The sequence below is a fragment of the Magallana gigas genome, chromosome 8 (assembly GCF_963853765.1).
Source record: "Magallana gigas chromosome 8, xbMagGiga1.1, whole genome shotgun sequence".
NCBI lineage: Eukaryota > Metazoa > Mollusca > Bivalvia > Ostreida > Ostreidae > Magallana > Magallana gigas.
Window position 1 is genome coordinate 2,206,095 of NC_088860.1, and position 18,642 is coordinate 2,224,736.

Consider the following 18,642-nt stretch of genomic DNA (forward strand, 5'->3'; position numbering starts at 1 on the left):
TTTTGCATTCTTTCAAAGAAATCAAATTAGTTACATTTTCTTCTTCTAACAACATGACAATTTTATTAATCCTTAAATTTAAATTAAAAATGTGGTTCATTACTCATTCGCCAGGAAATAAATATGGATATTTATAGAATTAGATTTGTTTTTCTGATGAAGTTACATATAATGAAAATAATTTCTTATTGATATGTACCTTACTGATACCATCTTAATTTTTGTTGCAGTTATCACCCAAACATCGGCTTCGTCGGGAGGGAATTGTACGTCGTAAGTATGTTGATATTACTCGTAGGTTAACGAATATGACGTTACACAAAAGTTTTCCAAAGTAATGGTTGATGTATATCACACTTCCTTGAAGTTGATTCTTTGTCACTAGCAGACGTATGTAGGGATAACTTTATGTTACATACAGCCTTGAACAGAGAACTTGCAAATAACAATCTTAAATTCATGGGTTTTCCATTGAGACGGTATTTTTATTTGAAGAGAGAATGACTTGAGATTAGAATATTAAATCGTGGAATGACATTAACCAATGCGCTAGTCTGCAAAAAGCAAACATTTCAGCAGCCAAAGATTTATTTTTTGATGGAAACTCATTATATTTGTTATAACATGTTATTTTGTAGGAGAAGTAAAAATGGATGCTGTATAAATTACCGCCGGGACAATATAACCAACACATGCATAGGTATAACTCAAATACATTTAATCATCTTTCACTGAAATGTAAAACAATTTGAGAGGTGCAAAATACTATCAGAATAACAATACATGTAATTGTTTTTAAATAAATCTCGGAAAAAAACAGTGAATTCTATTCCATGTCTTATTTAGTGTGCCCGGATGGATGGTACAGCGAAGACTGTCGTGACCGATGTCCGTATCCTTTCTACGGACATAAATGTGGATCCATTTGTGATTGTAGTAAAGAGACTTGTGACTACGTGACCGGATGTTACAACAGTAATTCTTCTAAGACAACAATTGGCAGTCAAATCAGAAAATTTTAATTTTTTATAGTTAAGAAAAAACTCATTTTTTTTCAAGGTTCGCTTGTCCCACTCATGTACGACCTTTTTGTATTATATCAGCTGTCACCACATTGAAATAGTTCTATAGCCACAGAGTTCCTCACTTAACCATATGTTAGATTTGTTTCCTTGTCATTCACACTTGTTCTGCTTTGCACATTATTTTTTAAACTCTATGCTAAACAAATCGCTTATTGAAAAAAGAAATTATGGTCTTGCAAGTTCCATGCTTAACTGCCAAAAACGATCCGAGTGTATACATGTTTTACACGTGGTACTGTAGATATAAGGACAGTATATTGGGAAGGAAGTTTAAAATCAAAATCATTTAAGGCCACATGGGTTGTTTACATTCTGTCTTGCTTCTTCTGGTCTTCTGACCATGGGGCATAAAACTTGGTCTAAGTTTAAAGGTCTGCGGGACTGTATTCTTCTTAGGACAATTGTAGTATGTTTCAAAATATTAAGTTATCGGTATTACAAATAGCGTTTGCTTTCTCTTTCAATATAAACAAGAATTTATTAATGTTTTGTAACGTACATGTAAATGTTTGTGTTATTAAGATAATACTTTATGGCAAAAATATTGTGTCATCAAAATATGATGAACTCGACATTTCAATTATAATAATTGATTCAACGACATCTATATATCATGAAGCCTAAATATGTGTGTAAGTGATATCATCTTTTTTACGGCTTAGTACAGTGAATCATCAATAAGTGAAACGTGGAATGAGGTTGTTAAGTATCGTTCGGATCCTTTCTTTGTCGTACAACTTTATACCTTGTTTTAATTGAGACCACAGGTGCTTGAGTACAGGATCGACCCCTCCCCCCTTTCAACCCCCTCCCCCCTTTCAACCCCCACCCCCAAGTATAAAGACCCCCGGGACTTTACTCTTTTTAAAAATTAAATTATACTTTTATATCATATTTTTAATCTAATTTATTTATTAACTGCCCTAAATTAACAAATTAAAACATTTTTAAAGATAACTCGTAACATTAATTTCTTGATTTTCTCTTTTATGTCTTCAATTGTAATGCACTCAGTGTGAGTGCCTTCTTTTAGATTTTCCAGTATCCAAGACGATAAAAAAAGTGTTCAGTTCTTCGCGGCTTGATTAGAATTCATACTTCTACTGAATTGTACATTTCGAGTTTGCCATTTCGTAAATCTCTTACCTTTTCATTGTTCTCGTGTACACGCCGTACACTTATCTGTTTATGAGCGGAGTTATCTTCCTTGCGATAAACCCTCTCTTCCGTTTATTCTAGATACTAGCAACTTGTCGGTGAAAAGTGTCCTAATTTCCCCGGAAATGAAATTAATTAAAAATGTAATAAAAATGTACCTGTAAATGTAATTAAACGGGCATGGCATGCAGATATTTAGTGAAGAGAATTATCGGGCTACGACATGAGGTCACATTTTTTACTGGTAGATGTGGTTTGATAGTACATTTCAACAAATATTCATCGGCAGTGCCTCTCGGCTGGCAGACTAAGTTCGCCACCTTCTTGTATTAGAGTGAATATATGTAGAGGTTTAATTGGTTTTTTTAGAGGGTTTTAGGTAATTTTGTGCAATAAATGTGTAAATTAGATTAGAAATATGTCATACAAGGATAATTTGGTAAAAAAAAAATAATAAAATCCTGGCGGGGGTCTATATACTTGGGGATGGAGGGGGGAGTGGAAGGGGGTCGATCCTGTCCTCAAGCACAGTTACTTGCTTATATCCCAACATTAAACATTGCAGTAAAAATGATATAATATGTCTTATGAGGTAATTGCAAAACAAAACTCAAAATAAAGATACAAGACATTCCAACGATCGAGATCCTATGATAAAAAATAGTGTTTCCGCTTTATTTCAATATTTTAAAATAGATCACATTCAAAAGATAACGCCCATAGATCTTAAACAACAAAGATTATGTTGTCTTGGATCATAAACAAACAAAAACTAAAAAAATTGAAAACAAACCGTAGGAATTCGATTAACTTTTATTTGTAAATACGCAGTTAATTATAAGAGAAGAGGATAGATTTATGTTCGTGTGTATGTGCTTTTATCGCTGAAATCTCCACGAAACTGTAATTATAAACGAAAAAACAACTGTCACGTTGCAAGTTTACATTTGAGGGTCCTGGATGCAAGCCTCAACACAACTTGTAATTTTTTTCGTCTGGACAAAATCAAAACTGCTCAAATTTACAGACAGAAGGACGCTTGTTAAAGCCAACAACAAGACAATGAGGTTCGTATTTGTAAGTTTCGTCAACATCAATCGGATTCCAAGTCAGGATTGATTCTGAGTTGGTACATTCGGAATACTGTATACAGGGTTATTTTTTCCCCTTGTTTATTTTATTTCGTTTTTACTACGTTTGCAAACAATTTTACTCGTCTTAAATTCGCCCAAATGCACTTATTAAAAGAGATATTATTTGCAACATTAGAATTCTCCCAGTTTGATAAATTTATGTATGTCAATAGATTGACAATTTTACTTATCTAAGTGCTCCAATACAATGTTTCTGTACATAATACTATCAGTCCTTCTTTCTGAACTTTCTCCCCTATAACTTTCACTAATTGTATATTTATATGCATATATATTGCTATATATATATATATATATATATATATAAGACACTAACTAATGAGAATTTTTTTTTTGAAACTGTAATTTCACTTGCTATTATACCAATGACATGTTTATATGCAATTGTGAATTGAAAATGTCAAAATAAAAAAAAATAAAAAAATAAAAAAAAAAAAAAAAGAATTCTCCCAGTTTTAAATTCGCCCGCTGACAACGAGGGCAAAAGAGACAAAAATAAAACGAGAAACGGGGGTGGGGGGTAAATCCATGTATACAGTATTTATGACATTCCAAACACTTTTATCATCCCTAAACAGTTCTACTAAGGTGAGGCAGACATCTTTATCGACATGTTTTCCGTATATTTTTAATTCTTATTAATACAGAGAGTGTGGGGGGGGGGGGGGGGTTCTTATCGAATTGTGGAAAGAGGGAGAATAATGGGAGATTTAGATATGTCATTTTCAGTGTGATATTGATCAAAAATCTACTTTCATAAATTTTTATACCATGACAGATTGATAGTATTCCTTAAACATTAATATGTAAACAATAAACAGATTTCTACCATAAATGCATAAAACGAGAAAGCTGAATATAAGAGGGAGGGGCCCTCCCCTTTAAAAAAAAAGCATCTTTTATATGAAATTCTTATTTGGAACAGTGATAAAATTAAAATGTAATTTGACCTAAGGAACAAAATTTAAATTTAAAGATACGACGCACTTATTACCTACTTACTGGGGTTTTTTAAAAAAGTTTTTTTAGGTTTAAAAGATATTTATTGCAATTTCCTGCTGCACATTGTTTCTGTCTCTTAATCTTTTCTTTATCAATAAGTTGTTTTAAATTAAGATTAGTTTTCGTTTTAGATAAATAATAAGACAAAGACCACTCTGCTATTTTGATCTCGGTCCTGGTATAGAACCTTTACTTGGGCTAGTACCGTCAGAAGTAAACTACAACAGCATATCACCCTTTAATGCAAATACTAGCAGCCTTTTAATATTTTACTGTCGCGAATAAAAAGCAAATCATGTGATACCCTACAATCTTTTCTTGTCATATTTAGAAAGAGTTATCTCTCCTTCAACGCCAGTCATTCCTCCTTAATGACACCAAAATTGAGACTTGAAAAGGATTAGTAGCGAGCTTTGCATCGTTTAGCGGCTTTGCTGAGATTGATGGACGCATTGTACAAGTTTTAGACTGCGGAATTGAGAATGATCTTTGGTGGAACATAACCTGTAGTGATAACATGTGTCATGGAAACCTTAGGTCAAGGTTGGTTCGAATCTGGCCAAGAATGCAGAGGAGTTTCTATTTCTTATTTCAAATTCATAACAGTACTATCAATGGGCTCTGGATACGGGCCGTTTTAAGAAACAAACATATTAGTATTAATGTTCAGAAAATTTATTAAACATATTTAAGTAATGCCTATTTTTTAAAAATCGTTTTTGTATTTGGTTGGTTGACACTGGGTCCGTTGGATTTGCAGACCACCAACTTTTTCAAATAGAATGGGCATCCAAGTTGTTTTGTTCTTGAGATTAAGTTACCATTTTGTTTATCGTAATATTTTTGTAGGTATTTACCTTAGGTTTATTCAAATTCAGGAACCGGTAATTATTATCACTGGACAAAAATTATCCAAAGCATTTCTAGTTCCTGATCTCTGAATCTGATGGTTATCAGCTTTCTCCACGTACTGGTGAAGACCCTGGTTGTATCATTACACAAATTTTTCAGGAGGACCATACATTCATTCTGGAAATGCTGACTAATTAATGCTGCGGCCTACCAGTTATTTTCATATGAAATGGGTACTGCTCTTGCCGAAACCAAGAAGACAATTTCAAAGGAGCTTTTCAACAGTAGCAGGCAATACTCTTGATTTCAGACTATTTCATCAGAAAGAAAGATGTTTTCTTATGCAAATTTTAATTGAATTTAAAAATCATAAATAAATTGAATGTGTTGATGTTGATGGAACTCAACAACTAATTGTAGATTCAGTTTGTAGAATTAAAAACCATAAAAAGTCATTATAATTGCAGATAAGTATGGTTGGGACGTTGCAAGAGATTACAAAGATGACTAATTGTCACTGACAATTTTGAAAACAATTGACGTTTTTTAAACAGAGGACAAAACGCAAAAGGTTTGAAAATAACAATAACAATTTTTTTCGTGGCTATTGCAAACTAGAAGACGTTAAAAATACCATACCGTATTGTAAGGTTAATGATGTTTGAATTTGATTTAAAAAGTTTGTACCATACGCCCATTTTATGTCCAATATTTTATTAAGGTTTTTGCTGGAAATATATGTATTACTAATTTAGTGTTTTGAGTTTTTGGTCTACGTTTAGCACCATACATGTACATATCCACTGAACCCCTGAAACCATTAGTTTGACATTGGGGATAGGAGGATTTCATAATAGTAGTGTATTCATATCACGGTTTTGGTTTTGCATCTAGCTACAAATAATGTCTTGATATGTCAAACACTGTAAAGCTAGATTTGAGTTTGGCAGGTTTTATTCTATATAAATGTAACCGAGCAGTAAGGAATTCCAAAAGACAGCCGTTTTGTTTAACAGATTTATTAAACGTTTTAAAGCATTGACCTATAAACAAAGAAAAATACATTAGACAAAATACAATTTTACATGTAAATTCAATATGTTTTAGTTTCGATAATTTGTTCATAAAAATGCAACCGTTATTTCAGTATTCATTTATATGGTAAAACATGTTTTGTAGCAATTTAATATTAGAACTTACAAACAAGTTTCAGAAATTACAATGGCAAGATTAACTGCAAAAATACGATAAAGTATAAACCTTGCAATTAAAATAATATGCCCTAATCACTATCATGGTAGTAAAGAAATATATAACTAAATATAATATTAACCTACCACAAGATGCAGCTGATATACACTGGATTGTCCGACGTCGTTTAAAATGAAATACTGCCCAATTGGACTTAGGTTGAACGGTTAATTTTACTAATAGAGAATCAAATTTATTGGATAATAATATGAACCAATGAAATTAAAGAACCATACGCGCGCAATAAAACTTTAGATGATTAATATTTAAGAATATACTGCACAAAACGAAAATAGAAAATCCAAAAACGAATAAATACATATGAAATAGATAATAATAAATCTGTTCTTCCACATACCCCCCAGCAAAATGTTTATTCGTCCTCGAATTAATATAATAAATACATATAAAATAAATAGATATGCAATTTCAAATAACTTTGCATCACAAATATCCGCAGTCGAATATATATTCCCATTTCACATATTGACCGGTTTTAATTCCAAACGATTCACAGTTTTCACAGAATCACTATTCACTGGCTTCACACTGTATACGGATTTATACGGTTTGTCTACGATAACATGAATCTCAGCTTTCCATTTGTCCTGAATTTTGTCTCTACCTTTTAATCCTCTGTTTCGAATAAAGACTTTGTCACCAATCTGTAGTTCTTTTTCCGATCTTCCTGCATCATGTCTCTGCTTCCTTGCTATTTCGTTTCTGTTGAGTTCTTCTCTGGCTCTGTTGTAAGCAAACGAAAGCTTTTCCGAATGTAGATCCACCCATCTGTCGATGTTGATTTCATCTGACGGTTTGGTACTTAAGCCTAGAAGAAAATCTATCGGAAGGTTTGGTTGTCGTCCATACATCAGGTAGTAGGGGGAATAACCAGTCGATGCATTTGGTGTGACATTATAAGAAAACACTAACTCTTTATGTACTCGGGCCACTTACGTTTCCTGGCTGGTGGTAAAGATCGAAGCAAGTCGTGTAACGTTCTGTTGAAGCGCTCGCATTGCCCGTTGCCCTGAGGATGATACGCTGTAGTTCTGGACTTCTTGATCTTGTAAAGGGAACAAAGGTGTTGTATTATTTCAGCTTCTGAAATGAATCTTGTCATTCTGATGTCCATTTATCACCGAAAGTTGTCTTTGGATGCTTAGTATTCTTCTTGGCAATTTCTAGTAGAGGTTCCGCAATTTGTGAAAAATGTCTGATAAATCGACGGTAGTATCCCGCAAAACCAAGGAATGACTTCACTTCTTTCACATTTTCTGGTATCTTCCAATTAACAATACACTTAATTTTGTCCTCATCTGTACTTATCCCGTTTTCACTAACGACATGGCCAAGATATTTAACAGACGGCTTAAAAAATCGGCACTTTTTCATCTTCAATTTCAGCCCATGTTGACGAAGAATGGAAAACACTTTGTCGAGACGCTGAACATTTTCACTTAATGTTTTGGAAAAAACGATGATATCGTCAAGGAAAACAAGTAAAGTGTTGAAAACTTCTTCACGGAAGCAATGTTGCATCAAACGTTGAAATGTGGCTGGAGCGTTTGTAAGACCGAATGGCATGCGGGTATATTCATAAAGTCCGAAGGGTGTAGTGAAAGCAGTTTTCTGTATATCCTCTTCTGACATTTCAATCTGATTGTAACCGGAAGTGAGATCTAAAGTAGAAAATATGGAAGATCCATGCAACACGTCGAATGTTTCTTCAACTCTCGGCAGGGGAAACTTGTCTTTGATAGTTTTCTCGTTGAGTTTACGGTAGTCAACACATAGCCGCAAAGAGTTGTCTTTCTTTCGAACAAGCACGATCGGAGATGCGAAGGGACTTGTACTCTCGCGAATTACGCCGTTGTCAAGCAGCTTCCGAATATGTTGTTTTACCTCTTCAAACTGAGATGGAGGGATTCGACGATACTGTTGAGAAACTGCTGCATTATCAGTAAGACGAATACGATGTTGAACGGTATCTGTGCATCCAATATCGTCGTTGTTTTTAGAAAAGACATCACTGTATTTCCGGAAAAGAGAGGTTATCAATGCTTTATCTTTTTCACTACAATCAAGCTGGTAAATATCCTCTGGTAACGTAAAATCATCATCACTGGAAGAAATCTCGTACACTTCACATTTCTGAAAAAATACTTCTTCGACACTGCCGACACGATTAAATCCAATGCTTGAATTTTTATTCTCCACATCACATTTCGACACAGTTCCAATCATCGTGCGCGGTTTTAGATATATATCTTCATCACCGATGTTTGCAACTCTGGCCCACGATTTTCCTTTGCTAACGGTAACGCAGGTAGGTACAGTCCGGAAATTACGGTGTAGGTGCCCGCCGTTGGTCAAGGGATCAACAATCACGTCACCATCAATATGCGGTCCGGTACACTCAACAACAATAGCGGTATTGGCTGGAATGCGTACAGAGAAAGTCCCTTTCACTCGAGCGAATCCATGAATCGATCGATTATCGAACACACTGTTCTCTGCAAACACTTCATTTAAATCTCCATCGACAGGAATCTCACATGAAGATAACATATCTCGACATTCGCTTATTATGTTCATGCCAATTACACCGGGTACAGCTTCCTTACGTTTCCGGGTAGAATCATCAGTCGAGTCTTTCACTATCAATAAACCACGCTGTTTGAGAATATTTCCAAGATAATGAACATCAACTTCAATATAACCGATATAGGGAATTTCTAATCCATTGGCTGCTTTAAGTTGAATAAAACTGTTCTGAATCAGCGATGTACCAAGAGGCTCAATGAATTTGCGGTAGAAACTTTCCGTTACCGTGGAAACCATAGAACCAGTATCAACTAAGCACGGAAGATTTATTCCAGAAACACTTATGTTTATCACCGGACACTTTCCAATAACCCGGCTATGGAATTTCGAGTCCTGTTTATAATCATCTATTACCGGACTCACTTTAATAGATGTGATTTGTTTTCCGACGATCCGGTTGTTGTTTCACGGGGTTTAGTAGAACGGCAATTTCTCTGAATATGGCCAACTCTACCGCACTGATAACACAAAGGTGGGGAACGAGAATAGTTGCGATTTTCCCTTGTTTGCTGGCTGGTCCCGCAGTCTCTGATCAAGCCGGTTAGAGAGTCAATTTGCTTTTGTTGCGCTTCAATGATTTTCAATAACTGGTCAGTTGTTGGTGAGTCGGTCGTCTGGGTATTTAAATTCTGTTGATCGTTGGTCGTGTTCGGTTTAGTTGAAGTGGCGATTGTATTGTCTGCGGTTTCCTCTTCTTCGCTGAATACGATGATTTCATCTCGAAAGGTGTGAAATTCTGTAGGTTTTATCCTGAGTAGTTTCTTTGCTTCTTTTCTTAAAGACGAATCACTTAAGCCATTAGCGAATTTTTCACACAAAGTAAGGTGTTTGTTCGGAAAAACACTACTGTCCTTTCTGACTACGTTTTGGTATAACTCCAGTAATGCGTACGAATAATGTCTAATTGTTTCTGAATCCTGTTGATTTCTTTCAAAGAATTTCTGTTGTAACGAGGTAACTGATTCCGGGTTGCCAAATGCCGAACGGAGACAGTCCAATATGGCGTACGGGTCCTGCCGAATATCTGGGCGGAATTTAACTTCTTCTTTCGCTTGGCCTTCTAAGTGTGAATAGATAAGGTCCACTTTCTGCAAATCTGTATATTTTCGTGCTGAGAATACAATTTCGATTTCATCTATCCAATCATCAATAGAAACATCGGATTTTGACATAGGGCGGCCACAAAAAGTCTTTAATTTTCTTGTTTCAGGTATAAAAGTTTGTTTTTCAATTACTTGTTTGGATTGTGATCTGTGTTTTGCTTCTAATAGTTCGATTTCTAGTTCATGAACACGATGTTGCAATTCCGCTTTCTTCATGGTGACAAAATAATTGTAATAACAGTACTCACGAACACAATTCACTCCGCGGAAAGTATAAGGACTTTAACACAGGAAATCATTCAGCGTGATATTTACTCACTGTCACAATAGAAAGTTCTTTCTGATAAATTCACTATTACAGATACTTAGCTGCATATTTGGAAAATAAATTCCTACGGTGGTCAATGCTTGAAGATGGTTTCTCGCAGCGCCATGTGTAACCGAGCAGTAAGGAATTCCAAAAGACAGCCGTTTTGTTTAACAGATTTATTAAACGTTTTAAAGCATTGACCTATAAACAAAGAAAAATACATTAGACAAAATACATTTTACATGTAAATTCAATATGTTTTAGTTTCGATAATTTGTTCATAAAAATGCAACCGTTATTTCAGTATTCATTTATATGGTAAAACATGTTTTGTAGCAATTTAATATTAGAACTTACAAACAAGTTTCAGAAATTACAATGGCAAGATTAACTGCAAAAATACGATAAAGTATAAACCTTGCAATTAAAATAATATGCCCTAATCACTATCATGGTAGTAAAGAAATATATAACTAAATATAATATTAACCTACCACAAGATGCAGCTGATATACACTGGATTGTCCGACGTCGTTTAAAATGAAATACTGCCCAATTGGACTTAGGTTGAACGGTTACTTATACTAATAGAGAATCAAATTTATTGGATAATAATATGAACCAATGAAATTAAAGAACCATACGCGCGCAATAAAACTTTAGATGAATAATATTTAAGAATATACTGCACAAAACGAAAATAGAAAATCCAAAAACGAATAAATACATATGAAATAGATAATAATAAATCTGTTCTACCACATAAAGAGTATCTGGGAATCTAAACATTTCACTGAATGGCTTTGGATACATCTAGAGATTTTTTTACTATATCATCGCTGAAAGTAAACAAGCTTTTTGTACAAAATCAAAAATAGTGTATTAAAACCTGTTACTCTCACTCACAGAGCCTTAGTAAGTACTGCAGGCAAAATTGTTTCTTTTCAGCCACGTTTAGGCAATATTTACTCGTTAATGATCAGAGTTTTGCATATGCTTAATGCTAATTGTGTGTCGTAGAATTGTCCCATTTTTATGGCAGAAATTTGAAACTAATACGTTTGGTTGTTTTATACCACAAAGGATAATGTACACAGATGCAAGCAAGTTTGTAGGGACAGGATTTACAGCGTAGTGCGCAAACGTTTGTGTACATCTATTGTAGACCTCTGGAAAGACTTTACATATCTCTACCTGAAGAGTAATGAAAGCTATGGAACTAATTATCTTGTTTCTGCGTTGTAGGACATTGATATGAATATATTTTCCATGTATATTCAAAAGCAAGATATCTTTAGAGGTAATGGATACCAAGATTGGAAAATGACCTCGCTAGCTATAACAGCAAAGTCTTTGAATACGATGATTGGTCTATTTCAGATTAGTTTTTCAATCTTTAAACATTTAATGGGGATCTTATAACATAGATTTATTTTCTGATTATGATAATCTTTAAGTGCCTTTTTTTAGCATTTTAGACTCATGTTACCAGATGCTTTATCTTACATAATAGAGGATTTCAACGTATGCATTGTACCCCCGGTTTGTTAGGTATCTATAAGCTGAAATAAACCATATGTTTATAGCATATCTAGAGCTATGACACCATTGTTGGATGGGACAATTTAAATCGTTTGTGTAGATCATTATGTGTATGTTAAACCTAGATTTTCATTGTTTGTATGTATTAAATTTAATGTTTGAATGTAAAATGTTACATTATAGAGTGAAACAGTGTTTTTATTTTTCTTACATGCTTGGTTTATTGCCGTCATACTGTTTAGAATATTTGAATTTTTCTAAAACAGGTTTCCCTAAACGTGGCTAAAAACAGTTTTATTAGAGTGTAAAACTTACCTGAATATGTTATAATTTTTCTATATTTCAAAATTGGTATATAGGTATAACTTGAAATTTTTGTCGGAATCTTCGTTGTCATTATAAAGACCCTATTTGGTTAAAAGTAAATTATCTACTTCCGTCTCAAATGCTTTTATTTACGCTATTCCGTGGTACTTGTACTGAGACACCAAACATGTTTCCAAATTCATGTAGTAAAAAAACTTATTAAACTCGCCGCAAAAAGTGGAGAGCGCATTTTGGCCAAACCCTATTTTAACGAAAAGAAACCTTATACCGTAGAGATTATTGGAAAACATTTCAAATCATTTTTTATCTGTTTAATTTAAGAACTTGACTTTCATGCATGGTCTTTTTTTCACGGCATCTGATGTGATATACAGTATGCATAGTCAAAAGTTTGATTATGATTATGTTATCAATATGATCAATCAGGAGTTTAAGGACAGACATATACATGTACATTAAAGGTAACTCTGTACATATCGCAAAATATGATTTCTCTTTTTTGTCCAGTTTTGTATTTAAAGGTTATCTTCGTCTGCCGTAAATTTAAAATGACTAAGATTAATTAATTATAAATTTTACACCTGTTTGGTTTAAAAGTAACAGGTCTAATAAAGTTTGTTTGATAAATGAACCTTTATAATATATGTCTGTGAGAGAGATTTTTTAAGAGCAATGTCAGACAGAGTAAAAGTTCAAAATTTGGAGTCCTTTCCTCAGATAAAGGGAAACAACAGCTGCAGCAAATGTAGACATTCCGGATAAACTGCTCAAAGCCAATTGAGGATGGAAGTGCGGGATTTCCAAATATAGCTTCTTGTATGTTAAAGACAATATTTACAATATTTTCTGTCTCAAAAAATTTCAGATTATGACAAGTATAGTTTATGATTAAAAACTAGTTTTAAAATATTGTATAACAGGAAATGATTCATTGTGTTCAACTGAGCGAAGCAAAATAAAGTCCAAATTAATTTTTTTTCTTTCTTTTTTTAAAATTGAAGTTATAAGTTTGGTTGGTTCTAACCGGGATCTATTTGATTTTCGGACTGCCAGCATTACACCGAGATTATTTTGTTATGTTTTTTTAGATAAAGGTTATTATTTTATTTATCGTAGGCAGGCATTTGCTAAAGGACTATTTAAAAAAAAATTATATCGGTGACTGTAATCATTCGACAAAAGTTGGCCAACGACTTTCAAGTTTTCCTTAATTTCTTGCTTTAATTTTTCTTCTGTTATATGAGTTTTTGTAAATTTTATTTTTACAAAATAAAAACGAAAAAGAACAGAAATCATCATTTTAAAGATAAAACTTGTAATCTAAACCAAAAAAGAAGGCTATTTCTTTCACTAATTCAATGATTACCTAATGTATATCCATTCAACATTAAGAAAGAGTAGAACAATGAAACACAAGTTTATATATATCTTTTATCGTAAAAACAATCTCCGTATTAACGAGATAATTAACTCGTAATAACGATATCTTTTCTCGTCATAACAAAATTATTAACTTGCAATTGTAATAACGATATTGTTTGTTCCCATTTTGCACACATTAGAAAACAGGAATCGAAAAAATGTGTGCGAACCGGGACCAGGTGAGTTAATTGATATAGTCTATATCACAGTTCCTGTGAAGAAAATTAACAATAGAATAAATAAACCATATTACTGGTAATTGATATTATATAAATAGTGCCTGTTTGGGAGGGTAACAGTTGAAATTGAAATTGAAATCCCAAACAGGCACTATTTATTTTGTTATACTGAATGTCTTAATTTTTAAGAAAATTTTACTGCTTTTATATAGGAATAACGTGAATTCTACAGCGAACCGTACGCGCATAATTTTCGCGCATGTAACATTTTTTAATGTTACCCGTTGCTAAGTGCGTTGCTAACGCTGAGGGTAATAGTAAATATTATTAACTGCGTCTTAACCAATCAGATTTCAGTATTTAACATGAAAGTATAACAATTACATTTATTTTATGTTACAATATAAGTTGCATAAAAGCACATTTACATGATAATTGAAATCCATGTTCTTGAATATAATTTCATACATTACATTGGTCATAACCATTTTCATTTAGTTCTTCAAACTATATAATGATTATTCCGAAAATTTTGTACATGTGAATATAATTTCATACATCAAATTGGTCATGAACATTTTCATTTAGTTCTTCAAAATATATATATCAATGAAAGAACATTTGAATCGCTTGGAAATAGACTTAGTGAATTGGAATACATATGTGGACTCAACGACACTGTAAGTGAAAAAACTGATTATGTTACGCTGGATTTGTTAGATTCGAGTCTAGGCCTAAGTGTACAGTCTGTATACCTCGAACTTGTAACGTTACCACCTGCTGGTATGCCCGATGTTGAAAGGGAAACCGTGAAGACACACAAGAAGATTCTACATTTGAGTTTGTAAAGGGCCTTCAAAATACCAATACGCGTAGAAAAATTGAATTTGACTTGAGGAAATTTAACGATTACCTAACGAAGAACGGTGAACACAGAAACCCGGTGGAAATTCCGGTTTATGACCTGGATATGCATTTGGCAAGATTCTTCATGAATGCAAAGAAAGCAAGCGGCGAGGATTATGAACCCGACACGTTAAAGTCTATCCAAGGGAGTGTGAACCGTTATTTGGCTGAGAAGAAGTTGAACATTAACATCATTACGGATAAGGAGTTCAAACATTCTCGCGATATACTTTTGTCAAAACGAAAGTTGCTTCGACAGCTGGGAAAGGGAAATCGTGAAAAACGAGCAGACCCTCTAACGCCAGAGGAAATCGATCTTCTTTATGAAAAGAATCTTCTTGGAACTGGTAATTTATGATTTAGTTCTGACCCACTAAAACTTATATTTTTTAATGATAAATTGTCAACAAGAAAAAAATACAAACTCATCAAAAACTCACAATGTCTTTTTCTTTAATAGGCAAACGACTAAAATTGTCTCTGAAATTGTTTTCAGGAGATCCCAAGTCACTGATAAATGTTTTGTATCTTAACAACACAATGCATTTTGGAATGAGAAGCAGAGCTGAACATGTCAGTCTCTGATGGGGTGATGTGCAGCAAAAGGTATCTTCGACTGGAGAGGAATATTTAGAATATACGCGGGTAGGTTAAGGCAACTCCGAGTTTAATGACCGTTAAAATTATGATCAATTTAAAAACTGTTTATTTTTTTTTTTTAAACAGTGATGAATATTGATACCGAGTGAAAGTGTTCACCAAGATATTAATTTTCTACTTTGGAATCGACTCGATCTCTGAAGCTGCCGTGTCATGGTATCACGTGACAGTTAAAAATAGATCACTTTTTTACCCTGACAAAAATCAAAAAGTGTAACACTACCCCGAAGTTCATTTGTATGTTTGCTACAATAATTCGATCGGCAATTAGTTCATGTTTATTAGTATTACTGCTAGAATCCTATTGTTAATAGCATAAAATAAATATTGTCATTATTTATCGGAAACCATCTCTACTTCTATAATTTCATTGAAAATACTACGTATTTTTCATTTACAACAACAAAGCACAGGATTCTAGCAGCACTTTTCAAGTAGTTTAGGTCATATACTGTTGATATTTATCAAAGTCATCTTTCATAATATCCGGGGTAGTGTTACACTTTTGCCTTTTTTTGTACACACTGACAGAGGAAAGGATGGTCTAGCCCTTTAAATGTCGATCTGCTTACCTTATAACACTCGGTGATAAAACAAAACATCCATGCCTGTATTATCCTGATTATATCCTAACTGACACTTATCTAAATCTTAGGTATCTGTATCAAATAAGTCATTGTTTACACTGCATTCCGATGATTTGTCTCCCGATATGATCGTCTCTATTAAACATGCTTGTGACGTCATCAATGATAATTATACGTAATACAGAGAAATCAAAGATATATTCAATTAGAAGAGTTTCTATAGATATTTTGTGCCTGTAGTTTTTATAAGTTAAACCAGGGATAAAGTTAAAATCGACATGTTTCTGAGTAAAATATGATACCATGCTGCTTATTGTGACGTCATATCGATCAGAGGAATTTTTACTCAATCGATCGCTGAGAGTTGCCTTATCATACCTGCGTAGAGAGAGATCAACAAAGACAAGAACTAGGGTCACAATTGATAGTCGGAGTTTTGTACCAAAGATGTTTGAAAATAGAGGTACATATTATGGTGGCATAGATCTGCCACCACTTGTCAGATAATTATGTCGACTTGTCAGATGATTATGTCGACTTGTCAGATATTTATGTCAACTTGTCAGATCCTTATGTTTACTTATCAGAAAAAAACAATATTGACTAGAAACTCAATATCTTGCTGTTAAACCGCGTTAGTGCCACAAACTGCCATTTACCTGTCATCATAATATCTGACAAGTCGGCATAAAGATCTGACAAGTTAACAATTATCTGACAGAAAAAATAATATGGCCACTAGTTTAAAGAAAATTATCATTCAAATTATAAGTCGAGTGCCAGATAATGATGTTGACTTGTCGGATGTAATGTCGTCTTGTCAAATAATTATGTCGACTTGTCAAATAATTATGTCGACTTGTCAGATAATTATGTCGACTTGTCAAATAATTATGTCGACTTGTCAGATCCTTATGCCGATGTGTCAGAAATTATTATTACAACTGGATGGCACAAACTGGGCGTGGAAAGGTTTTAGTGTTAAATTTTTAAACACGTGGATAAGTGACAAGTCGACTTAAAGAACTGACAAGTCAACATAATTATCTGACAAGTCGACATCAAGATTTGACAAGTTGACATAATTATCTGACAAGTGGTGGCAGATCTATGCCACCATAACATATTGCCAGATTTATGAAAACTTTATTTGTTAACCTGAGATTTATTCCTGAAACCTGAATAGTTTGAATGTTGCATAGATTAGTGTATGGCTCTCTATACATAAACTACATATTATATGCTTTCGTCGTTCAAGATAATCTGTGATGCCCTGTTTTAGCGTATAAAGAGTTTGCCAGGAGAAGACCAGAACAGATGAACAACCCCGAGTCGCCATTTTACTTAGGAGTTTCAAAGCACCCTGAAAAAGCTTGGTATGTCAACCAACCAATGGGAAAGAATACGATTGGCAACATTGTGAAGGTCACGTGTAAGGCAGGGGGAATCCAAGGAAGAAAAGTTAACCACAGTGCAAGGACGACAGCCATTAGTTCCCTAGTATATGCTGGTGTCCCCCCCCCCCCCAACCATAATTCAGCAGCTGTCCGGCCATAAGAATGTTAACTCTATTAATAATTACAGCACTGCCTCCAATGAAAAACAGAGGCACATGTCTTCTATTTAATTCTTACAAACTATTCATCTAGTTGCTCGGAACCACCAGTCACAGCATTCGACAGTTCCTCTTCATCCCTTGATAAATATAGCTCAGCTCTGCCGTCCACCAGTGTGGTGCCTTCATCAAACACTGACGACATCATTCATCAAACACTGACTGAAATAAGTTCTTATGAAAATCAACCCATAATGAAAGAGCATGTCTTTGGCAATTTTAGGGGGGGGGGGCAATATTTCTGGCAATATTATAATTAACTTCTCTTCCAAACAACCAAAATCCCTTAAGAGATGTAGAGTCATCTACAGTGATTCAGAGTCAGATTAAGAAAAAGGAACTAGATCTGTGATATCTTGTAAATATGTTCAAATATTAAAATTGAAGTTGTGTTATAGATATAACTGTGATATTTTCTTTGTTATAAAATTTGTTATTGTCCAAAAATATGAAAGATTATTTGTGTTCAAATTGTCTGTTAAGTTTACCAGTAATGTGTTAAATTTTGTATTTATACATGTATCATATTGTTAAAAATGAAATTTGAATCATTTATGTTCATAAGAAAAAGGAACTGCGTCTGTTATATCTTGTAAATATGTTCAAATATTAAAAGTTATGTTGTTTTATAGCTATAAATGTGATATTTTTTTTGTTTTTAAAGTTGTTTATTGTTAAACAATTTGAAAGATTATCTTTGTTCAAATGATCTCTTAAGTTGCTGTTTGTTATAATCGTGTTACATTTTGTCTTTATACATGTATCATATTGTACAATGCCTTTTTAATCACTCAGATCCAGAACAGCTGTCGAACTGCGCAGGTACAGACTTATTTGAAGATTTAAAAATCTGAAAAAATATGAAGGGGGCTCTTAAAAATG

At 33.6% G+C, this 18,642-nt stretch overlaps 2 protein-coding genes and 2 long non-coding RNA genes across 10 annotated transcripts in view; 2 read left to right on the forward strand and 2 right to left on the reverse strand.

Moving 5' to 3' along the window:
• Positions 1–18,642, forward strand: part of LOC105344273 (scavenger receptor class F member 2) — a 45,367-nt gene that overhangs the window by 16,082 nt on the left and 10,643 nt on the right. For 3 of the 7 annotated variants that reach the window (XM_066068590.1, XM_066068596.1, XM_066068591.1), the window contains exons 4-6: positions 231–273; positions 639–700; positions 847–975. The exons of 2 other annotated variants lie outside the window; for them this stretch is intronic. In XM_066068590.1, coding sequence (XP_065924662.1) covers positions 231–273; positions 639–700; positions 847–975 — 234 coding nt within the window. The remainder of the gene's footprint in view (positions 1–230; positions 274–638; positions 701–846; positions 976–18,642) is intronic. 2 more of the 7 variants (XM_066068593.1, XM_066068594.1) reach the window with 1 other exon arrangement.
• LOC136270583 (uncharacterized) lies at positions 7,195–7,604 on the reverse strand. The gene is made up of 2 exons (XR_010708384.1): positions 7,460–7,604; positions 7,195–7,331 (listed from the first exon to the last, which is right to left on the reverse strand). It is a non-coding gene; the product is annotated as an uncharacterized lncRNA (long non-coding RNA).
• LOC136270582 (uncharacterized) lies at positions 9,023–11,285 on the reverse strand. Its single transcript, XM_066068597.1, has 2 exons — positions 11,017–11,285; positions 9,023–10,723 (listed from the first exon to the last, which is right to left on the reverse strand). Exon 2 carries the CDS (start codon positions 10,426–10,428, stop codon positions 9,469–9,471), a length of 960 nt encoding a protein of 319 aa, XP_065924669.1. The 5' UTR covers positions 10,429–10,723; positions 11,017–11,285; the 3' UTR covers positions 9,023–9,468.
• LOC105344271 (uncharacterized) lies at positions 14,603–18,321 on the forward strand. The gene is made up of 3 exons (XR_010708383.1): positions 14,603–15,245; positions 15,395–16,608; positions 17,404–18,321. It is a non-coding gene; the product is annotated as an uncharacterized lncRNA (long non-coding RNA).

Bases quoted from the DNA above. Each gene is read 5' to 3' on its own strand.
- LOC136270582 (XM_066068597.1), bottom strand. From the start codon at position 10,428: ATGAAGAAAGCGGAATTGCAACATCGTGTTCATGAACTAGAAATCGAA.